Consider the following 24,027-nt stretch of genomic DNA (forward strand, 5'->3'; position numbering starts at 1 on the left):
ATCCGACTGGTGGGCAGAGTCCAGCAAAGGCATGCACAGGTCAGTCCACCACAGCAGGAAGTAGACACGTGGTGTGAGTGAACGAAGAAAAGACAGGAAGAGAAAAAAGAGAAACGTTGTGGTGGTGGGGGGTTTGTGCCGAGTGTGATGTCATGGTGTGGCGATGGGGAGTTGCTTCTCCGCTGACTCCCCCTGTCTCCCTTCCCCTGGTCCCCCCCATACCAATTCTGTCTGTTGCACCTCAAAGGCTGGCTCCTCCCCCTCCTGATCTCCCCCTTCGTCCTCCTCACCAATGTGACAGCTCTGAAAGGAGGCAGACAGCAGGTCAGGAAGGAAGATCTCTTCACTTTAATCCACAAAGCATAACTTCTGACAGAAAATAACAATGTACATTTTGTTCATAAAAATGTTCCCCTAAAAGGTGGGTGTTACCCCCAGGTAATAAACCGGGTATTAAAGCACATTTTTCATTGTGACTAAATGGTGGTGCTACAACAGCTGTGTCAGTTACGTGATGCAATTGGGCCCAAAAAATGCTTTTTCCCATTGAGTTACATTTGGAAAAAGAAAAAGAAAAATCAGCATACCAGCGTGCTTTCTGCTCTGAAATATCATTCTATTTCCAGTTATGTTTAGGTCATTTCTCCTATAATCTTTCATGCGCAAAGTATGGCAGAGCGATATGGAGGAAAACGATACATCACGATATAGCGAATATATTGAAGCATTGACGTTTGGTTCTTCCACAAAATATATTTTTAAGTTGTTAAAAGCTAATAATACAACAGCTAGATTGATAAATTCCCCAAAATATAGCACCTTACTGAAATGCAGCCTAGATAACAACTCTTATGTCATATTAGGATATTAAGATATATATACAAGTCAGACGATTCATTGTCTTTTATCAGGATATAATATTGATATATTGCCCAGCCTTAGCGCAAAGCATACAATTAAGTCTTACCTTTGCCATAATATCAGCATAAGACATATAGAGGTGGTCAACGTCAAGTTTACTGCAATGAGAAAAAGACAGAACAGGAATCAACACTGAGGAACAGGCGGAAGGTGAGCCGGAGACACAGCGAACGGTTCTTACGACTTCTCTGTGAGAGCTGTGCGGCTGAAATGTAGAATCAGCTGATGAAGGGGGTCAGGCTTCGTCTCGGTCTCCTCTTCCTCTTCCTCCTCTTCCTCCAAGGCTTTCTAATCATTGAAGATTACATGAATCATAAGAAGTCCTCCCTTTTACAATGGACAATATCCTATAATCGCCAAATTGTAGATCTCAGAGTAAAATGGAGAACGACTCACTGATAAGTCGTCAATCATCTTGTCCTCAAATGAGTAACCCTCTGTCTCCAACCAGTTGCGTTTGTAGGCATCTAAGAACATGTTGGTCGCCCTGTGCCTGTGAGGGGGGGAGGTCATCGAGATGCAATTAAACACGTTAGTAGTAAATGCTAATGTAAAGTGTTCCTGCTAATATTGTGTATCTTATTATTCTTTTATGAGTCAATTTATTGAACATGTTAACAAAGACTTCACAAGGTATAACAATAAATACTCAAGTAGTTTTCCTTCTTGTTCAAAAAATGAAAAATGAAAAAATCCTCTCTTTGTACAAATAAAAAAAATAATCAAAAAATCTTTACAGGTAAACCAAAGTCAAATGGTAAGAATAAGCCGGAAATCACCGGTCCTGCTCATAACCATTTAGGATTTTGTTTCTGAATAGTTAGTATCTCTCTCCAATCCATTTCCACACACCAAAAAACCACACACTTGAAAAAGTTTCAATAATAAAAGGACCATTATTATTAAACATTTAGAATATTTGAAATGTTTCTCTCTCTCTCTCTCTCTCTCTCTCTCTCTCTATATATATATATATATGCAGTATAATAATTAAGGATTATTAATTAATTACAGGGATATGTATCTATTTATATTCTGTATATTCTGTGAATTGGATGGGGTTGAATCATTTCACTAGGGAATACCTTTTGTATATGAAACTTGATTTTCTTAAAATCAAAACCTTGTTCTCACTGGCTCTTGAGTCATAAAATACAGGAGAGAAAACAAACTTAGATCACACTTGAGGATGGATCACTAGAATGTTTCTCACTTGCCTCTCAGTCCCTTTACTATTATAGAGTGGTGCAGTGAAGTTAGCAAGTGTTTTTTTGTCATTTGTAAAAATAATGTTGTCTGCTGTGTTTGTCTTCACCTGTCCAGTAATCTGTTAATCAGTCAATATACAGAAAACATTGAGTATGAAAGAGGATCCTTACGCGGGGATGTTGTACAGGGGTGTCATCCTGAAACAGGCCACCACAGCTCTGCGGCGCTGCTTTGACAGCAGCTTGTGCCACACCATTTTCTTAGACTTGTAGGGATGCTCCGTCTAAAGCAAGATATACATGTTTACTGAAACAATCCTTGCTTAGAATAAGTCCTCCCGCATGTTTAACCAAATGACTAAATTTTTGTCTTTACTCACCACCTCTATGTGGTAAAGGACAGCCGACACCTCTTGTACCCTTTTTACCACTTTCTCCGGGTCCTCGGCATCTTCTGCCTTTCCAGACATCTCCTTATAAAGAGACATCTGCCAGCGCATAGCGGGGTCCTCCACCTGAAGTTAAATATGCATATTGTGTGAAGAAATATTTACAAGTAAAGATATTTTTTATATGTAAAAGGATAATAAAGATTAACTTACCTTGCCTTGCAGATGCAGATTGTTGTGCAAGAACTCCCTCACCTCTTCATCCGTGTCTTTCTACAAGGGAAGAGACCAAGATTGGGGAAAATTCATCACTTATTAGTTCATTCAATTATATATTTATCAAAAAGTCAGCGAGTTGATTTCAAACACATCAAAGTACCAGTGAGTATCTGATCTTGGCAAGGTTGATGAGCTCCTGGTCTGCAGGAGAGCACATGTTGAGGCCTATAGGAAGCATCTTCTTTAAAGCAGCTACGATGAGCGAAGTCTGCACAGAGTAGCGATCCCCGCGCCGCTTCTTCTTGGTACGCTCCTGTTCTGAGCCTCCAGACTAAAGAAAAAAAGACAAGTTCAAACCGGTTCATCAGTGTTCCATTTACAAGCCCCTGCGCCTCACACATCAAACATTTCCTTTTCAGGAAATATAAAATATTATATGTATAATATAATATCTGAGGCTTTTGACAGTATTTAACAAATAATGTAAGGGCTGCCTCTAACACCAAACATAACAAGAATTTGGGCCAGAACCAACTGCTGAGGTAACATTTTGCTCAAAAGGGAATGGGAATTTTATGTCTTTAACAGCATGTCGGCCATCTTTGGAGGATACCAGCGACCGCAACCTATTGATTTGACCTGTGACGGAAGCAAAATATGTTTTTCATTTAACTCTTTTGTTGAAACCACGACTAACAAACAAAGCAAAAAATGGATTTGGGGGATTCTTGGATTATTATGTTCCTACATGGAAAATCATGAGGCGTAGCAACATGAAAGCTACGCTAAATGGGATGGTGGCAGCTATCTGTTGACTGTTTACTGCAAGTGCCGAAAATAATTGCCGAACTCCAGTAACCACTACACAAATGTATACATGAAATATCTCAGTATACATAAATATATTGGTAGATTAATGCATGATAAACCAACATTTTATTAGCATTCAGCTATAGATGTGCTATCTTACTGATTGTGGCCTTTACATCTGAAGGTCCTGTATTCCCTGTTTTTAAACTTGCCGTTGGCCTCCAAATATTTAACATTTTCAGATTGCAAACAGGCGCCAAGATGGGCGCCAAAATCAGTGAGTATAGGTACCATTAACCAACTTCATTTTGCAAAGAAATGCTCTTCTCACTATAAAGGCGATATATCTAAGGGCATGGATTTTTTCCACGTACTTATTCAATTTGAATGCAAAACAGCTGATGGATGTTGACAGCATATGATGTTGCTACAGATGCTATCCTTCAAAGATGGCCGCGCTCCCACAAAATGCATCTTGGTTCCCATTTGCTATACCACGACATGCCAATACAGTGAATCAACAATTTAGACATAGCCACAACCACATTTTCGTCTTCCTGTGTGTTCAGTTACTCGCTGCTGCATCAGCTACATACATTATGCACAATGCAGCCTGGCTGTTAGTAGCGCAGTGACATGGCACTGTCGGTCCATTGGACAGCACACAGAGCAGTCGGTGGGGTCAGCTCCATCGCCCTGGAGCTCTTCTCACACACTCCTGTCCTGAGGCTGCCAATGCTCATTGCTGACTGTTGCCTGGCCTTACAGCGGGCCCTCTGCCTTCAGTGCAGTGTGTGGACCTGGGTCAGAACCGCTCTTTGAGCAGACAGAGGCGTTGTGATGATCAGGCAACAGAAGCTTACTGCAGTAATGCCCATTTGATAGCCAAGGAGAGGAGGTTTTTCTTATTTATCTTACAGCAACCACGGGAAAACATCAAAACAGAGATTATTCAATGGTTTAACTAGTTGATGGAGTCAATGAATTAAACATGGAGGGTGAAGTCCAGTTAGTAAATACGGTGGTCTTCAGTTTTCCGCCATATGCTGCTGATGGACCAAGTGAATCTAATGGTATGGTATTTTGGTGTCAAGAGATGGTGAAAACAAAGCTGATGATAAGACTGAAAAGAGAAGAGTCTCCCAGCGCAGGAATCTTTTACCACAAAAGCTGAAAGAAATCCCAAGCGTCCTTAAACACACTTCAGCGTCACAGATGGCACAGCAGCACCGCGTCCAAAACTGTATCCGACAGGGATCATCTAAAGGCAAACTCTTTATTCATCAAAGAACAATAGGGTGATGGCGCTCGGTCGCAGAAGTACACACTGGAAATTACATACACAACTGCACAGCCGAGCGCCATGAAACCTCTCAGGTCACTACCATCTACAGCAAAGAGCTTTCATCAAGCCGCTCCAGACCCCTACTCACACACACACATACACAAACACAGGACGCACGTCACTGACACGTTCACATTCACACTCAATATTACTTCAAATAATATCGCAAATAGGTCCCACTCAAAAAAAAAAGCAGTTTCAACTAAATCTCCATTAAACAGTGTCATCTTACCCATGGATATCCATTATTGTAACAGACTGTGGAGTGCGTTTTTACTGATAGTAACTGTGTGTTGATTAGGGCTGCACAATTCATCAAATGTAATTTAAATCACAGACTGGTGCAGTTTCCATAATTGCATTTAACTCAATATTTGATAGGCCAAGTATGTGAAAATATCGAAATGAAGTACTGTGTGATGCAGAAAGGTCCCGATCGACAAACTTGAAAAAAAATCCTTATTTACATATCCTTTGAAAAATATAATCATTTAATATTATTCTCAATTATAATGTGAATAAGTAAAATGTTAATTTGCTTAATATTGCAACTTATATTTCATATGCAATATCAGTAAAATAAAATAGTATTGAGTAAGTTATGATTTCCCAATCGTGCAGCCCTAGTGTTCATAATGATGTCATGAATTTTGGGGTCTGTGTGTAAGAAATGCAGTGGTCCGTGGGAGAGCTTGATGAAATGCCTCCCAAAACTCAGGGTGCCATGCGATCAGCACAGCGCTCGTGCACAAACACAGTCTAACCTCTCCATCTCCGGCCTAGTGGCCCAGCATCCAACCCCCGACACAGGATATAAGGAGAAAACACAGTTAGCAACACTCCTGCTACTGCCTAAACACTATGGACTGCCACATATATAGTCCTGGAAAAGTTATAGAGAGTTATAATAGCCTATTATAAGGAAGAGAACAATTTTGGTGATCCATTTTCTAGGTCTGATCTTAATTGTTTTCTATCTAGTGAGGATCACCTAAAAACTGGTGAACAGTGAAGGACTTGCCAAAAAGAGGATAAGGGCCACATTGGACATTTTTTGGGAGATCTGACCAAAAGTGAATTTCTTTAAATGAATTCTGAGAGTAAAGTCTGAATTCTGACCTAAAAAAACAATGCACACGTGGCACTAATCCTCTTCCGTAGCAAAAGGGAATACATTTATTTTCAAAACGTGTTTTCTTGAAATCAGAATGTTTCTTCTTACTGGTTCTTAAGTAATACATTAAGGGACATAAAACAACTTAGGTCACACTTAGGATGGATCACCATCATTTTTTTCACTAGTATAGAGTCGTGCAGTGAAGCTAGCATGGTAAGGGCTCCCTTGTCAAAAAGCTAATGAGATTTTTCCATTGGATTTTGGAATGGAGCAAACAAACATTTATGATGCCTACATGTTCGGCTCAGCAGAATAATCTCCACTTATACACATCACTTTTATAATGTTTGAAGAAATGCAATCGCCAGAAGTAAATGGCTATAAACAACCTACATCACACTCACATGACTTCACAACAACAAAGCTAAGCTAAAGGCCGCTAATGCATGATGGAGTTAAGTTCTACTTTCGCATGTCTCATTTAAACACTTGTTAGCAACAGCGCTAGCTGCGGATGCTAATGAGACATGGAAAAGCCTCATACATTTGCCTTTGGAGAATTTATTAACATATTTTATGTAGTCAACAAAACAAGAAAATATCTTAAACTAGTATTAACCACAGACCTTATTTTTCTAAAAAAATAATTAACTAGCTAAGGGAGCCCAAAAGTGCTAAAATGCTAACAATTTTTCACAGGTTTTCGACTTGTTCCTGCACCACTCTATTACTCTTTCGATTCCAGAATATTATTATTATTATTTGTGGACCTTATTATTGTTCTTATGCATATCAACTTAAAGGAAAGACAGAAATAACATCTGAGAAAAGATCAAATGGGGGTTTGATATAAAACCGCTTAGAATGGGTGGTGTTAGTGAAATATTACATTATTAGAGTTTAGCTTCGTAATGTGTGACAGCTCAAGATATGGATGAAAGGCTATGTTTTTCTTGGCCTTTTGTCTGCTCGTCCGCTCTCACCTTGCTCATCTTGCTCTTACTGTCTGCGGTCAGGAAGGACATGTTGTTGATCTCATTCATCACCACAAAGTTCTGCTCCTCCCTCTTAAAGTTCTGTGAGGGATAACACAGAGAAAAATTGTCAGATGGGAAAGGAAAGACATCAATTGCAAAACAGAAAAAGCTAACTCATAGTAGACCAGAGAAATGACAAAAGACTCACGTGGGATTTGGACCAGAAAATGAAGACTTCTCCCACCATCCTGAAAAGTTCCTCTGCGTCCGGGTCAGGACAGGTCAACCATCTCGCCCTAAACACAGAAAAAATAACATGGATGCACTTTAGCTCTTAAATACAAGTCTGTAAATCCTAGCAAAGAGTAGGAGAAAGGGTTTTTCTATAAATATACTAGACACATTTTATATCACTGATGACATTGTTCTTTTCTTTGAGAAAACACTCTGCTGTGATAGATACATTTTACCTTTTTGGTTTTACTCTCTTTAACTTGAATTTCTTTATGTCTGAAGCTTTTCCACTTGAAAACGTAATACTCACTGGCCATGCCAGGAAAGCACTGAATATTGGTATTTATTTATCAGTGTGTAGTTTAATCACATTAAAAGTCAGTCTTCTTAAATAAAGACAATGCTCATTGATTCTAAGTCACTCTGGAGTATAGTGTCAATTATAATGTGTTATATTAACAATAAAACAATAGTTATTCCACTTATTAGTTGATGACATGATTCTGATTGGTCAATTTGTAAATTCAGCAGTCTGGTCTTTGCCGATGCCGTTGCTATGAGTGCTCTGATCAAGGGAAGACATCTGTTTTGCTTCCCTTTCTCCATCCGAAAACACCAAGGAATATTCATTTTTATATATGTGGCGAGCTCTACATTTGTGCCCATGGCTAAACTGTCCCCAGTAAAGAAAAGTCAAAGAGGACAAGAACAAGGCAAAAACAGAGCAAGAGAGGGAAAGACGACAAAGACACAGAGAGCAGCAGGATAGAGAAATCAGCAGAAGAAGACAGACAGGAAGTAAACCCTAGGGAACACAGAATGGGCTCTAGTAGTGTTTAAAAACGTATATATTTAAAAGAAAAAGAATAGGACATAAACGAGGTATGAAAACCTCGATCAGTAGTGCCATAATTTTACGTTGCTGTAAAGGAACTGTTGTTAGTGGTAGGAAAACTGTCATTTACAAATAAAAAAAATCATGCTAAAATCAATATCTTGTGTCAAATTGCTTAATTAGTTAGTAAATAGTTGTGTAATAAGCGTGATAATATGCAGCAAGCCCATAACTAAATGGAAAGGAACCCCTTCAGGTAGATTTAAAACCCCCTGATTACTCTGTCAGGGTTCCTTATGCTAGGATGACCGGCTCTCTACACATTATCCCTCATGTATCAAAGTTCAGCTACCTGTTATTGTCCACGTAGCGGATGAGCAGGGGGTACAGAGCATACAGGTCTCGACACAGCACAGCAAACTCATCTCGGATGGTCCCGTTCTCACTGTCCACCTCCTGCTTGCCTTCCATGCGCAGCTGATCCTCCTCGGCTACCACCTTCCCTGAACGCTTCTTCAGCTTCTCCATGGTGGGGATGAAGTGGGACTTGAGCATCTCTGGCTTAGCCCTGCTGACAATAGGCTGGGAGAACACTGGACAAGGGGTAAACAGGGTCAGCATAGTTATCTCAAAATATAAGAAGTAAATAAACCCTAACCCTAAAAAATAAGGTTAGCTATAAAAAGTTGCCTCATACTGATACTTTGAATAGTTCCTGACCAGTTCATGATTACAAAAAGCAATTGGATTTAACCATTGGATTTGGATATATTGCTTTTCAATAGCATTACATTAGGCTATAAACGTACAACCTCACGGTTACATGGCTTCCCATCACCAACGCTGATCTAAAGGCAGCTAATGTTTGTCCTGATGACGTTTAGTAGCCTCATTTAGCCACTTCTTAGCAACCGCCATTTCTATGAGGCTAACGGCATTCACCAGTGGGTATTTACTGACGTATTTTATCTCATAGAACAAAGTGTGATAAACTCTCAAGCTTAAGACCTTATTTCAGGCAGCAAATGAAAAACACGATACAAAAACGTTAACCTCAAGGTGAGGGAACAGGAAGTGGTAAAATGCTAACTCATTTACAGGTTGTAGGACTCATCCCCACACCACTCTATGACTACAGACCAATCTTTGTCTCACAAGAAGATGACCCATATCATCTTAAAGCCTTGTGACTAATTGTTAACTTCTGACCACTGACCTGCCAATCTCTTCATCCAGGAGGCCTCATCTATACCCAGGTTGTTAACCACGATCTTCATGATGCTCCCCAGCAGCTGGTTGAGCTGCTCCGAGGTGACGGAGGTGCAGACCTGGCCCTCCTGCTCGGGGAAACTCTCTGGGCCCCTCTCCCACCAGCGTGGCAGGTAGTTACACAACATGGGTAGCGTGATCTCAATCACATGGGGCATTTCTGTGTAGCGAGCTCCAGACTCGGCCAGGTCGTGGATCTCCTTCATCAGGACCTCCAGCTCGGGGATGTCTGTGCACAGCTCCTCCACTTGGCTCGGGAGACCCAGAACTGAGAACGGAGGGAGTGCACAGGTGGAATACGAGGTGGCAACATTTTATTATGAACTAATTCTTATAATTTTAAGATTGTCAGGGAAAAACCCACTGGTTCTCTCTCTGGGAGTCTTGGTGGTGTAAACAGAGAACATGTTGTACTCATTCAGGGCTGGCTCCAGGAAGGCCACTGGCATAGCAGCTGCTAAGTGGGCCAAACACTCGCCAAGAGCTGGTCGCTGTCTGCACAAGAGAAAAATATACAACACCCTTTATGAAATATCTACATTAAACCAAGTATAAATCAATGCATAATCAACCCATAAACCATCATTAACATTTCAGTTAAAGGTTGTGCAGTATTTGATGTCAGAAGAGTTATACTTTAGGCTATATAAATTCAATTAACTTGATAGTCAATCCATATAAATGCAAATTGACTTCCATAGATCCAGAGGCCTTTACTCACTTCTCTACATGTGGAGTCTTCACCGTGCCCAAAGAGTAGATGCTGCACATTAAACGATAGCAGGATATTTGCAGGTCGTCCACTGAGAATGCAGCGAAGATAGGCATTGCATTAAGTTTCTGAAGTGATCAACCGTTAATCAACTGGAGAAAAACCTTTCACTCACACATGACGTCGTCTCCAAACTGGTGCTGGGCGATGTGGTCGAACAGCGAGGTGAGGACTGGCAGCAGGGCGTTGGTGGTGTAGCTGATGTTCTGGGACACACCCTTAACCTACAGTACAAGAACACAAGCTCAAATACAGACATCAGCTCACAATGACGGGGGAAATGTAAAAACAATGCAGTGTGGTGACGCTCTGACCTGGTTTCGACTGGACACCTTGCCCAGTTTCAGATTCTCCACCATCTTCTCAATGTCATCCGCAGCACTCTCGAAGAACTGCCTCAGGACGGCCTTTACGATCTCAGGGCCCGATTTCATAACAGTCCTTGAAAAGAAGGAAACAAAAGTAAAACAAAAGAAAAGATATGTGTACGTACAGTGGGGCAAAAAAGTATTTAGTCAGCCACCAATTGTGCAAGTTCTCCCATTTAAAAAGATGAGAGAGGCCTGTAATTTTCATCATAGGTATACTTCAACTATGAGAGACAAAATGAGAAAAAAAAAATCCAGAAAATCACATTGTAGGATTTTTAATGAATTAATTTTCAAATGGTTGTGGAAAATAAGTATTTGGTCAATAACAAAAGTTCATCTCAATACTTTGTTATATACCCTTTGTTGGCAATGACAGAGGTCAAACGTTTTCTGTAAGTCTTCACAAGGTTTCCACACACTGTTGCTGGTATTTTGGCCCATTCCTCCATGCAGATCTCCTCTAAAGCACTGATGTTTTGGGGCTGTCGCTGGGCAACACGGACTTTCAACTCCCTCCAAAGATTTTCTATGGGGTTGAGATCTGGAGACTGGCTAGGCCACTCCAGGACCTTGAAATGCTTCTTACGAAGCCACTCCTTCGTTGCCCTGGCGGTGTGTTTGGGATCATTGTCATGCTGAAAGACCCAGCCACGCTTCATCTTCAGTGCCCTTGCTGATGGAAGGAGGTTTTCACTCAAAATCTCACGATACATGGCCCCATTCATTCTTTCCTTTCCACGGATCAGTCGTCCTGGTCCCTTTGCAGAAAAACAGCCCCAAAGCATGATGTTTCCACCCCCATGCTTCACAGTAGGTATGGTGTTCTTTGGATGCAACTCTGCATTCTTTCTCCTCCAAACACGACGACTTGAGTTTTTACCAAAAAGTTCTATTTTGGTTTCATCTGACCATATGACATTCTCCCAATCCTCTTCTGGATCATCCAAATGCCCTCTAGCAAACTTCAGACGGGCCTGGACATGTACTGGCTTAAGCAGGGGGACATGTCTGGAACTGCAGGATTTAAGTCCCTGGCGGCGTAGTGTGTTACTGATGGTAGCCTCTGTTACTTTGGTCCCAGCTCTCTGCAGGTCATTCACTAGGTCCCCCCGTGTGGTTCTGGGATTCTTGCTCACCGTTCTTGTGATCATTTTGACCCCACGGGGTGAGATCTTGCGTGGAGCCCCAGATGGAGGGAGATTAGCAGTGGTCTTGTATGTCTTCCATTTTCTAATAATTGCTCCCACAGTTGATTTCTTCACACCAAGCTGCTTACCTATTGCAGATTCAGTTTTCCCAGCCTGGTGCAGGTCTACAATTTTGTCTCTGGTCTCCTTTGACAGCTCTTTGGTCTTGGCCATAGTGGAGTTTGGAGTATGACTGTTTGAGGTTGTGGACAGGTGTCTTTTATACTGATAACGAGTTCAAAAAGGTGCCATTAATACAGGTAACGAGTGGAGGACAGAGGAGCCTCTTAAAGAAGAAGTTACAGGTCTGTGAGAGCCAGAAATCTTGCTTGTTTGTAGGTGACCAAATACTTATTTTACCGAGGAATTTACCAATTAATTCATTAAAAATCCTACAATGTGATTTCCTGGATTTTTTTTTCTCATTCTGTCTCTCATAGTTGAAGTGTACCTATGATAAAAATTACAGGCCTCTCTCATCTTTTTAAATGGGAGAACTTGCACAATTGGTGGCTGACTAAATACTTTTTTGCCCCACTGTATGTCTGGGGTTGTGCTGGGGGTGTGATGTGAATAATGCGTGAGTTACCTTGCATCCAGTGATCGTGAGAGGATGTGCAGACAGTTTACAACTGCACCTGCGTCTGTACCTGAAAACGGCACAACAAAGAAAGTGTTGTCAATGCTGTCCTCGTTTACAAATCAGCCTTCTATAACATGGAATTGTTGTAAAGGACATAATCCCTCAAAAATGTAAAAGCAGCACAGTAAAAACAGAAATCAGGACACACATTTAAATTAGAGCGTGTTGATAAAGCTCAAAATGACATTGAAACCATTCACGTTTTACTCAACAAAGATACTTTTATTTCACACAACTGATCAACATTAAAGGAGACATATAATAAAAACTCACTTTTCAGTGTTTGTGAACATACATTTCAGTGTCTGAAGTGACTACCAACCCCCAGCTGTGAAATGACAAAACCCAGTCTGTGTTTTTGAGAGGTTTCTATTTCAGAAAAGATAAGATTCAACAAGCCTGGGCAGTGATGGTGAAGTCCATAGGGACTTGGCTAGGGAACTGGAAAGTCACCGGCTCAAGTCCCTGAAAGACCAAGTGCTACCGAGGTGTCCCTGAGCAAGGTACCGTTCCCTACACTGCTCCCCGGGTGCCATATATATGGCAGCACACTGCTCCTAACACTAAGATGGGTCAAAAGCAGGATGTACATTTAGCCTCTGTGGGACCATTAAGGCTTCCTTTCTTCTTCTTCTTTGAGATTTGGCTCCCCTTTCTTTGTAATTCAACCATGGATCTATAAAGAGAACTGGATATATTGTGAAGACAGGGCCTATTCATTCTAGTTTACCCCCAAAAAATCATCATCTGATTTACAGATATCTATTTTCCAATGTGAGTCAATGGGAAACTTGAGCTGTTAATAAAAAACGTTTATTTGGCCCGAATGATGTCGCAAACTGTTGTAGTACCACAGTTTGGCCACTATGAAAATGTGCTTTAACACCCGGCTCACTGCTTCAAACAAAGAGTTGAGAACTATTCTGCAAATGTACAGTCAAAGCAGACTGGGTTTTAGAGGTGGTAGCTGCCAGACTGACAGTGTTCTGAACTAATAGAGACACATGTTGGTAAAGGCACATAATAATGAGGATATAGCAGATACGGCTTTATTTTAAACCACACTGATAAAACCATGGGTCTCCCAACACATAAACTGGTATTTATAAAAGAAGAGAACGCGTGGGAGGATGTGCTCACTTCACTTGTACTTCACACCAGGCACATTTTTCTAAAAATAGCTACAGGTGATATCGTGGACGTGGAATATAAGATGAAGTAACCTTAGCTGGTGTTTCAGTCTACAAGGCTCACTGTAAAATGTTAATCTAAGGCAGCCACGTTTTTATTTCCCTGTTAATTATTTGTACTAAATTTTGCTCATCTCTCAGATGTTTAATAATGATGACTAATATATCAACATGACTCCAGTTTAAAGACACATGTAATAAATGAATTGTATTGGTAACAGCTGTTCTGAGTCTGGTGATACAAGTTGGGTCAAACACTTCTATGCTATCCATCCCATATACAGGTCTGATAAGTGGTAGAGGAACATTATTATCGAAAGTCGATTTGGAGAAGAAGCGTCAGTTCATTTAAATGTATTGTAATCCAATACTAATACGCAAACAAAGAGTGAAAATGGGGCTATTGCACGTGCATCCATCTCCATTATGATTGATATTCATGAAACAGTGTAGGTTCTGTCTTTATGTGTCCACAGTTTGTGCATCCGAACCAGGTTACTGAAAACATCAAAGCCAAGCAGAAGACGGAGAAGCATTAGACGAAGAGAACCAGTGAGAAGAAAGGAGAGAATGAGAGTGTGGGAGGATAGTGAATTAGTGTATGTAAAACAGAAGAAAGACAAAGCAAGAAAGATAAATATGAATGAGAAAGGAGCGAAGATGGTGACAGGGCATAACAACAGCATGCAGTTTCCTTACCAAAGAGAGATACTCTGTGTCTCACCAAAGCAGCCAATTTACAGAAGATACTGAGGTAGGAGGAGAAAAGAGGAGATAGGGAAAAGGAGGGGACAGCAACACAGGGCAGTAAAAGGTTTGAGAAAGCAAAAGGGAGATCAAGGTAATTGACTGGATATTGCACATTAGAAGAGAGAGATGGAGACACATGGAAGAGGGAGAGTGACGGGTAAAAACATACTGTACTAAAGGAGGGGTCCAATCACAGAATTCAAACCTTTTGAATATAAATGAAACTGTTTAGCTCAGGAAATACCTTGCAATCATCTCCTTCTCCTTGTTGGAGGAATGCCCTCCACTGCCCAACACCTTTGCAGGAGTGGAGAGGAAGTACAGGCAGTGGTTCTTGAAGTACTGATTCACCAAGGGCAAGAGGATCTATAAAAAAGAGAGATAAATATTAGAGAATAACTAAAAACTTCTTGGATAATAATAGTTTTGCTGTTAAACAGGCTCAATGCCTATGTGTTCATGACACCAATATTTTTTGCAACAATTAAATGTGCTAAAGAGGACATATTCTGATAATACTCAGCTTCATGTTTGTATTTTGTGCCTCTACTATGACATGTTAACAGTCAGCTCCAATTGGTCATGTCATCGGGTCTGTTGAGATTGGTCAACCGCTTATGGATGTGAAGCAAATTTTTTGGCGCGACGTGATTACATGTAAAGTCAATGTTAAGAAGTGGAGAGACACAAATTCACTCTGGCGGCGCTCTTGACGGAGTTTAAGGGGGCCACATCAATCACAAGATTTGTTCAACTCGAGCGTCAAATTCAGGTGGCGCGTTCTCGGTTAAGCCAATCAGCAGGGAGGATCTCAGCCTGCTGTCAGTGACATTGAATCAGGAAACCAAAACATCAGCCGTTAGCCGTTAGCACACAGAGCCCCCAGCTCCCCATATCTGTTCAGAAACTGGAGAAAAGTTACAGACTGTCTGTGGCATGGTGAATACAGTCGCTGCTTTATTTAGGTCTGCATGACCTTGTTGTGAGTGTGGACGGAGCAGCTACATGTTAGCTTAGCCTGATCTATCCAATCTCAATTCAGATAAAAACACATTTTAAATGTGTTTGGCCTGCCTGCCTCCCTGTGAGCAGACCCGTTACAGCATTAATTCATAGTTTTTACAAACCGGTAAAAGTGTGTTGTAAGTTCGGCATCATTTAGAAAAGTGTATTACAATTAAATCACGGTAAAATATGTTCAATTTGTGGTAGTTTGTATCTTCCATAGTATCTACATGGAGATAAGCCCTGCCCCCTCGCCTAGCGTCTTGTTTGAATGACGCGAGTAAACCCAACTGACATCCGCGATGAAACTCGAGTGATTAGAGCGATAAAACGATTTGAATATTTGCATCGTCAGGTGTGAACGCACCATTAGAGATGTCATATTAGAACAATGTGTTGGAGTTCCAGCCAATAGAAACGCGAGTGTTACATAGTGACGTCACTATGGAGGGAACTTTTTGATTTTGGCCTTTGCGTTCCATTTACATGCACAAAAATCTCTAACACGCTACAGGAAAGGGAACCCCCTATTAGCAGAATAGGGCCTCTTTAAGTGTGTCTTCCAAGGGTTAAATCCTACAAAGTCGAGATCTGTAAAGCTTAAAAACAGCATTGAACATCTCACCTTGGCAAAGAACTTGATCTCCTGTTCATGTGGTGACTTCTCCACTCTCCCACTGCTAACCACAGCCTCTGTTAGAAAACAAGGACGGAGCAAAGTCAGTTCCTAATCCAAGATGCATGATTGGTTTAACGTTACGCAGTTACAAAGTGTTGATGTCGAATTACCAAGATGAGCGATGAACTCTTGGGCGATGTCCATCCATTTAAGGAGTTTCTGGAGGAAGCCGTATGCAAAGCGCTTCTCGATGGAGGAAATGTCCTGCTCCATGTCCTTCAGTCCCCTGAGGGTGGAGGGAATAGGGATTGAACATGAAATAAAAAGACAGAGAAACATAGATAAAACATGGTCATTATTCACCAACAATTCTGTCCACCATGTTTATTTTTATTTCTAATATTTGCCATACAAGAGGCATAATACATAATTTATACATACATTTTTTTACAATGCAAAAGCAAAAAACACCCCCCATGAGTTCTTTCTGCGTACCTTGTCACGGAGTATCCGTTGAGCTGGAGGAACTTGAGCATGTCCTGGGCCTTCTCCCTGTCCCGGGCTTTCTCCTTAGCCGTCAGGGTGTCATAAGGCACGAGCAGAGGATGGGTGCCGCCGCCTAAAAGCAATCATCTAGTTTACTCAACACTCCACAAACTAGCGACCAATGCTAAAAAAAGAACTTCTCATGTAAGCCATCTCACCTTTGGCCTGCAGCTCAAGCTTCTTCTTCCTGCCCCAGGTGTTGTGGTAGTTCTCCGCCAGCTGCTCGGCCATAGACTGGACGGAGAGAGGGAAAGAAATAAAAATGGTCAGGCTCCTTTCAGATGAGACCGATCAGTGCTGTGACAGAGAGATACGGACCTGCAGCTCTCTGGACAGAGCCATTCCTGTGATGTCGATAGGCTGAGGGTTGTAGCCGTGACTGGGGTCATACGTGGCCTGCAGAAAACACACCACACAGAGAGGTTATTATCCAAGTGAGGTTTATGGACTTGTAGAAGATACCAGAAGGTTGCCGCAAAAAAATGTCATTCTTCCATTTAGGCCTAAGTACATATTAGCGCAGAATGTAGGTATGATTATTATTTTCCTATCTTTTTCTATCACATTATCATATATTGTATTATATATATATATATATATATATATATATATATATATATTAATTGTATTATATTGTAAATTATAAGCGTCTATGAGTATTAGGAAAAGCACTATATCAAAATTATGTAGTATTATTGTAATTATTATTATTAATATTATTGTTATTATTGTTATTATTATTATTACTATATTAGATTTCACTGAATTTAAAAAAACTTAACTAAAAACAAACAGATATTTACTCACTTTTATTTTTCTATAATGATTATTTTTGTACTATTTATTTTCTTTAAATCTTGAAGATATATTTCTGTAAGCACAGGATAAATAAATAAAATCAGTCTCATCAGATTAGTATTTTTGTGATGAATTTTATTTTTAGTAGAAGTGTGATATATCAATTTGTGTGAAATTGTTTGATTGTTAATTTGTGGTGGTGTAAAAGATGATCGTTTTTGTTTCACTTCCATTTTTGATTGTTAAAAATACAAGATCAGTTGTTTATGTTTGGTGTGTTAATGTGCCTATAACCTTTAAATGTGTGTTTGACTCTATGTGTGTGGACCACAGGAAGAATAGCCAATGCTAATGCTAGTGCTAATGGGAATCCTTATACAGATATAGGACAGTACACCAGTAATAGATCCCTCATCGCTTTTTTTTTCCTCTTGCGTAATAACCATCCTTTTCTAAACGCCACAAATTGAGTACAGTATCAAACATGAACACCAATATTTTCCCCCTCCCTTGTACCTGAGCAGTCTGGGAGATCTTGCGTGTGACGGCCTTCTTCTCCACTTCCCCCTCCCCGTCCCTGGCTTTATCCAGAGTCCACTCCCAGGCCAACATGGCTTTCATGGACTCTTTGATGGGCCAACGATAAATCTCCTTGTCCTGAGAAACAAAAAGAAGAGGATTTCAAAACAAAAATTAAACATTTAAACATTATACTTTATTGTCAGAAGATCTTAAACACATTAGAATTAGAGATGGAATGTTCTGCCACACTGGTTTCATCTAATCAGAAAGTCAACTTGGGTCAAAAGTTACACCTATTTGCAATTTAGTGGTGACAGTCAAAATAATGTTGAAAGCCCCAAACCTTTAACTAACATGAAGATTGAGGCTACACACACTGTGTTCAGGTTTACAGGGTGTGTATCTGCTTCTGCCTGCAGCAGATGAACTCAGCAGCGGTACTACTCGGGGCTCTTTTTTTGAGAATTTTCTTTGGATAGACATGGCGTTTCCCAATGTCCACCAGCAGAAACTCAGACGTGTAAGGGTTCATATCCTGAATCTGACTCTGAGCAACAGCATAGTGTGTGCGGGGGGGGGGGGGGGGTGTACAACCCACAAAGGATGTCAAAGATTAATCTTACGTCATGAATGAACCCGAAACATAACTCACCCATTTTTTGAACGGCTTTCACATAGTGGGATCACGAGGGAAAGAGAGACAACCTTTTTCGCTAACACTTCCTGAGTCTCTTAACACACAGCGGAGACAGAGGACTACAGAGACATGTTGTCAGTAGTTTAGAGAATAACGTTTAAAAAAACTAAAATGAATTTAACTCAAAGACATACCTATAAATAGTAAAACCAGAGAAACTGAAAATGCTGCAATTCAATACATGTAAAAGTGTATTTTGCATAACAGGGGATCTTCAAAGTAAACTGCCACATATATTTAGCTAGTAGTAGAGTTTTATTCCCATCCAGAAGGAATCTGAGGCTGGCGGTAAACTTGCATTGACTCAATAGCTTCTGTTAGGTCAATCAGTAGGTCTTATTATCAAACAGTTATTAACTCATACCCGCTGACGCCACAGCACATTAAAGGATTGAGATTGAGGGTTACATTACCTTTTCAGAGAAGGTTTTATAAGGTCGGAGCATCGGGTGGGTCTTAGCATTCTCATCCAACACTTCTCCGTAGGTCCAGTTGTTCTGAATCTGAGAATCGATAAAACCATTGAGATAATTATTACAGAATACTAATAATTACAAAAACTAACAGGGACTTCATTTGTATCTGATGATTTACATTTTTCCCAACTGACCTTTTCAAAGGCCCATCTGTCGTGAGTGTGCTCTGCGTACTTGTTGATGAAGGCGTCCAGTCTCTCGGGGATGATGGTGCTGTGAAAAATGTAACTCATATTAAGTGTGAGGTTATGAACTGACCGTAAGTTCTTTAAAATAACTTTATTTTAGAAGGAGATATTTCCTATTTGCTATGCTTTATCATTAGGAACAAGTGGTTTCTCTATTTCTTCTGTTGGACATTGTCATTTTTTCTTACATTAACTACTTTCTAGTTTTCGTGTTTGTTTTTTAAAATACATAATAATTCAAGCTTGGCTAATTTACATTGACAGCTTCAATGAATGTCCTTCAAATCTTTGAAAAAAGGTTGAATATCGAACTAAACTACTCATAAGTTAAGATAAGATAAGAAGTTCTTTATTAATCCCAAACTGGGTAAAAAAAATGTGTTGCAGCAGCATAAAATAAAACAAGGTCTGGCACATCATTAGAAATTAAAAAGTAGAAATAAACAATTCTAAAATAGAAACATCTCAAAATAGAAACAGAAATAAACCAGCATTTGAGAGTCACAAAATATATATATACAGTTGACTATGAAGATAAAGAATCTATAAACTGTCTGACAAATAAACACTATTGAAGTTAACACAATATAAAGCAGGATATTATTTACATAAGAGTGCAATGAACGGAGTATTAAATGAAACATAAATGTAAAATGTACATGATGCTTATTGTATGCAGGACCCTAAACAAGTTTTTTCCAAAAGCATCAAAATGGGCATTAGAAAAACACATTTTGTCACAAGTTCAAATGACATTGATGCTTTGCTGTTGTTGTATTCATATTGTGTTGTTCTGCTCACTTGGTGGTCTCCACTGGTTTTGGATCAAAGTTTCCTTCAGCGTCCACAGAGGCCTTCTTCTCTGTGGTGGAGGAGTAGGTGGCGTCCACGTAGTCCGGAGGGATGGCTCCAGCTATAGCACAGAGACACGGCATGGCGATCTTGAAGAGCTCTGCGTCATATTTCTAGAGCCGGGACGACATCAGAGGAATCACGTTGATGAAGCTTTAACCTGTGTAATTACAGAATATTAACATGCCAAAACATGTAGACAACAAGAGCGCGCCCTCTCACCTTGTGGGCCAAAGACTCAAAGATTCCCCAGAAGAGTTTACGAGAGAGATGCAGCTCCTCCTCTGAGGTCACCCCGAAGTTAGCCCATCCGTTAGGTAGGCAGTAGTACTTCCAGCAGCGCTCGTAGTGATTAGTCAACAGCTGAAATCAAAGATGGAAATATAAATGAGGACATTTTTTAATAATTGTTATTTGCAAGAAAGCAAATGACTTGTAATATCTATATACAACAACGGTAACATAGTATTTCACACTTTAAAGGTTTCCTGTTATGCTATATTTGAACAATTTATTGTAGGGCAATATCTATAAAAATTATGTCTGTGAAGTGTTTCGCTCAAAATACCAAACAGCTCACCCATTGTAGCATGCCTCATACCCCTCTATTTCAGCCCTGTTCCTGAAGTGCTGATTCTGTGACTGTCGCTTTAAATCTGAGCTGACCTGAAGCTGACCACGCCCCTTTGCAGCGTCATGATCTCTCCTCTGAAGAGAGTTTTCTACCGGCAGAAATCTAAACCCTGCCGTGATTAAACGCCATATTATGTTCCAAACCACATCCAGCAAAAAGAAAGGAAAAGAGAGGATTGCATTTTCTGACACTTTGTGATTCTCCTTACACACCGGGGACACATATTTATGTATAAAACACATCAACAAGTGCATGTTGCATAATAGGTGGACCTTTAACGGCAGTTTGGTTAAATATTGTTAGAAATAATCAATATATTGAAACGGAACATTAAAACATAATTCACTGTTTCTGGATGGATCATATTTGTATTTGGATGTTGTTTTTAGCCACGGATAGCATATAGCTAATATTGTATTGTAGAGGGAGAAGGACGCGTGGAGTTACATACTAAACACACCGTCTCTACCTCTCACTCATTGATGCTGCAATAATACTATTGCGTGTATAATACCTGATAAACCTCAGAAGGATTGCATAATAGAATATCGTAGGTGAGAGCTTCAGGACATCACTAACAAGATGGCGACGGTGACGTCATGAGAGGATCCGCCCCTGACGATGTCAGCCTATAGAAGAATCCAGAGAACCCCATGTGACAAGCGGCCGACAGGATCCAGCCACCCGCTACCAACCAATGAGCGGACGAGACCGGAGCACTTCTTATTTTGAAGTTGTTTATTGTATGGCTGGAAAGGATGGTTCTATAAATTATGTTTGTATTGTGAAATCGATCTCTCTTTTGTTCCGGACCGCCAGACAGTAACTACTGCTGAGCTCCCCTCATTCAGCGGCCTATGGACGCTTGTACCCGGCTATTGAGCCACAGCTGTGAAACTTTTGTAAAACCTACTGCTGCATCCTTTTATTAAATACTCCTTATAAAACTTATATGAGGAGCTTCACTTCGTTTTCTTTTACATCGACTCCTGGGCTTCGAATAAAAGAATATTTCCTACAATTGTCCGTGTTGCTTTTTTTTGTTTTACTGTTTTTATAAAATGCAATATAATTCTATTGCAGGCAGACCTTTAGAGGCATCTTGGCGTATTCATTGAGGATGGGAACATCAAACACCAGCCGTCTGAGCAGGTGCTGCAGCATAGAGGGCCGGAGGTACCTGTGATGTCATAAAAAAAGCTTCATGAGGAATGTAAAGGTTACACATCAGACGTTATTATTTTATTCACTTTCAGGGTCCTATGATATATATGATAGTTGATAAATGGTAACAATCATATTTGCTGTCCAGGCCATTGTTGGGGTCAAAGTCAAAGAAAATCCTTCAGATGTCTCTCTAACGTCAGCATGTTCTCTACACAGAGAGACTGGGTTTGGTACTGACTTGCAGAGCGACATGAGGCACTCCTCGATGACGTCCCGCTGAGCCTTGGTGAGGGCTCGGCCGCGGGACAGGCGGTAGATGGTGTGCAGCATGGAGTCGATCATGATGGCGCGGTGGTCCGTCCCAGCATACAGCGGGGCACACTTGGTGAGTAGAGGCAGGACAGCTGAGCAGAGGTAGCGGTTCAGGGCCAGGGCCATCTCAGTGGTGCTGAAAGCCACCTAGAGGAAGACAGGACATTTACTTCTATGAGTCCAATACTTACAGACAGTGGTGATGAATAAATAAGTACATTTACTGAATATACTCTCTTTTACGTTTTAATATTGTTATTACGGGCTGCTGCTTCACTTCAGACTGTGACAGTGTGAAATAATCTTGTTTTATGCAATACACACATATTTAGAATGTGTGTATGTATATTTTGCCAGCTATTTCAATACCTTTATATATTCTGCAACAAATATTTTTACCATGGATGTGATCAGATTTTGTTTTGAATGACGTGTGTTTCCCTTTTTTATTTTTATAAATATGTTTATACTTCTACCCCTTTACATTTCAGGGGTCAATATTAAAAGAGGACATATCATGCAAATGTTCAGGTTCATATTTGTATTTTGTGCCTCTACTGGTAAGTGTGTGGGAGAGAAACTCCCTCTGGAAGGAACAGGATTTTAGCCTTTGCAGACCATTTACATGCACACAAACCTATACAACACACTACAGGGAATGGAAAAAACGCAAAAGCATGATAGGGCCCCTTTAAGTTTTTAAACTCTACATGTATTTACCACGCATAGCAACTTTTTACATATAGAAACCCATGATATATGATATGATGCTGCACCACTAATGGACCCAGTATTTTTAGTATATAAAACTGGCTCCACATTTACAAACGTCAATACAACATCTCCAACATTTATGTGTTGGAAATAAAAACAGGATATTATGATATTATAAAAATGCCATTCTGCCTATTGAGTACTTTTTGATTCTCAGTACATCTAACTGATAATATTTCTACTTCAGTAACATTTTAATTCAGGACTTTTACTTGGAGTAATGGAGTATTTAAAGACCAGAGTCTTTCTACTTTATTTGAGTAGGAGGTGAGCACTTCCTCCCTCTCAGCTCACAGATTAGTAAGCAGTGACATCCCTTGCTGTTTAACTCGTCGTCTGTGTTGTTCTGCTCACCGTGTCCAGAGAGGCTGCAGCTCTCATGTCGGGCAGGAAGCCGACCTCCAGCACGTGGAGCAGGAAGTCCTGGTTGTCGATCCCGTACACTCTGTCCAGGAACAGCACCATGGAGGCCTTGTGGTCCGGGACGAAACTGGCTGACATCTTCGGCTCAATGATCTGAGTATCTGAGGTTTAGAAATAAATCAATCATGTAAGGCCAAAATACATTCAAACATTGTACGCTTACAGGATTCTGTCCAATTAATAAATATTAAACCGATTTAACTCAAAATGTGACTGACTTAAGAATTCGGTAGGAATAGGTTTACTGTAGATTTGATTCTACAATACAACCACAAAAATATTGGTAGAATTAGATTATTGGATCTAATCAGACTTTACTGATCCTAAATTGGTAAATTAATCAAATAAAATAAAGAAATAAGCATAAAGTAAATACATATATACACTTCAACATGAATGCACAATATAACAAATATACAGAGTAATTTAGAATAAACTACAAAAGAGCAAATTGAAAATACTGAAATATATAGTAGCCTATGTTTATATTTTTTGTTTAGTAGTAGATTTCTGTATTTTTGCGTACTCTAACTTATTCTGTAAATATTTCATATTGGCCATTCTCTAGATACTCTAGATCTAATTGAACTTTATTTATACGATAATTATAATTTTGATATTTGTATTTCTTTTCATTTTAATGTATTTATTTAAATTGTTTATTTGTTTTATTAATTTGAAACAACTGAAAAAAGATGCTGGCGCTCAGATAAAAGGAACTTTTTGGACACAGGCCCAAAAAAGTTAATGTTTTACTGCAGAAGTTCAAGATCAACA

General features: G+C 40.0%; 1 protein-coding gene across 1 annotated transcript in view; it reads right to left on the bottom strand.

Annotated features, from left to right (window-relative positions):
- ryr1b (ryanodine receptor 1b (skeletal)) overlaps positions 1–24,027 on the bottom strand; it is an 85,860-nt gene that overhangs the window by 1,332 nt on the left and 60,501 nt on the right. Inside the window, exons 49-81 of the mRNA XM_063907468.1 lie at positions 23,182–23,351; positions 21,980–22,200; positions 21,664–21,754; positions 20,163–20,303; positions 19,890–20,053; positions 19,035–19,113; positions 18,838–18,927; positions 17,722–17,862; positions 16,726–16,803; positions 16,566–16,641; positions 16,357–16,480; positions 16,032–16,147; positions 15,868–15,935; positions 14,482–14,603; positions 14,187–14,236; positions 12,244–12,304; positions 10,411–10,537; positions 10,212–10,320; positions 10,046–10,127; positions 9,689–9,819; positions 9,272–9,592; positions 8,408–8,648; positions 7,195–7,282; positions 6,993–7,085; positions 5,657–5,671; positions 2,898–3,068; positions 2,732–2,791; positions 2,510–2,644; positions 2,301–2,413; positions 1,318–1,414; positions 1,103–1,209; positions 968–1,019; positions 223–303 (exon numbers count right to left, since the gene is read on the bottom strand). Of these exons, the coding sequence (XP_063763538.1) occupies positions 223–303; positions 968–1,019; positions 1,103–1,209; positions 1,318–1,414; positions 2,301–2,413; positions 2,510–2,644; positions 2,732–2,791; positions 2,898–3,068; positions 5,657–5,671; positions 6,993–7,085; positions 7,195–7,282; positions 8,408–8,648; positions 9,272–9,592; positions 9,689–9,819; positions 10,046–10,127; positions 10,212–10,320; positions 10,411–10,537; positions 12,244–12,304; positions 14,187–14,236; positions 14,482–14,603; positions 15,868–15,935; positions 16,032–16,147; positions 16,357–16,480; positions 16,566–16,641; positions 16,726–16,803; positions 17,722–17,862; positions 18,838–18,927; positions 19,035–19,113; positions 19,890–20,053; positions 20,163–20,303; positions 21,664–21,754; positions 21,980–22,200; positions 23,182–23,351 (3,815 nt within the window). The remainder of the gene's footprint in view (positions 1–222; positions 304–967; positions 1,020–1,102; positions 1,210–1,317; positions 1,415–2,300; positions 2,414–2,509; positions 2,645–2,731; positions 2,792–2,897; positions 3,069–5,656; positions 5,672–6,992; positions 7,086–7,194; positions 7,283–8,407; positions 8,649–9,271; positions 9,593–9,688; positions 9,820–10,045; positions 10,128–10,211; positions 10,321–10,410; positions 10,538–12,243; positions 12,305–14,186; positions 14,237–14,481; positions 14,604–15,867; positions 15,936–16,031; positions 16,148–16,356; positions 16,481–16,565; positions 16,642–16,725; positions 16,804–17,721; positions 17,863–18,837; positions 18,928–19,034; positions 19,114–19,889; positions 20,054–20,162; positions 20,304–21,663; positions 21,755–21,979; positions 22,201–23,181; positions 23,352–24,027) is intronic.

Source organism: Eleginops maclovinus, chromosome 18, assembly GCF_036324505.1.
Source record: "Eleginops maclovinus isolate JMC-PN-2008 ecotype Puerto Natales chromosome 18, JC_Emac_rtc_rv5, whole genome shotgun sequence".
Lineage (NCBI taxonomy): Eukaryota > Metazoa > Chordata > Actinopteri > Perciformes > Eleginopidae > Eleginops > Eleginops maclovinus.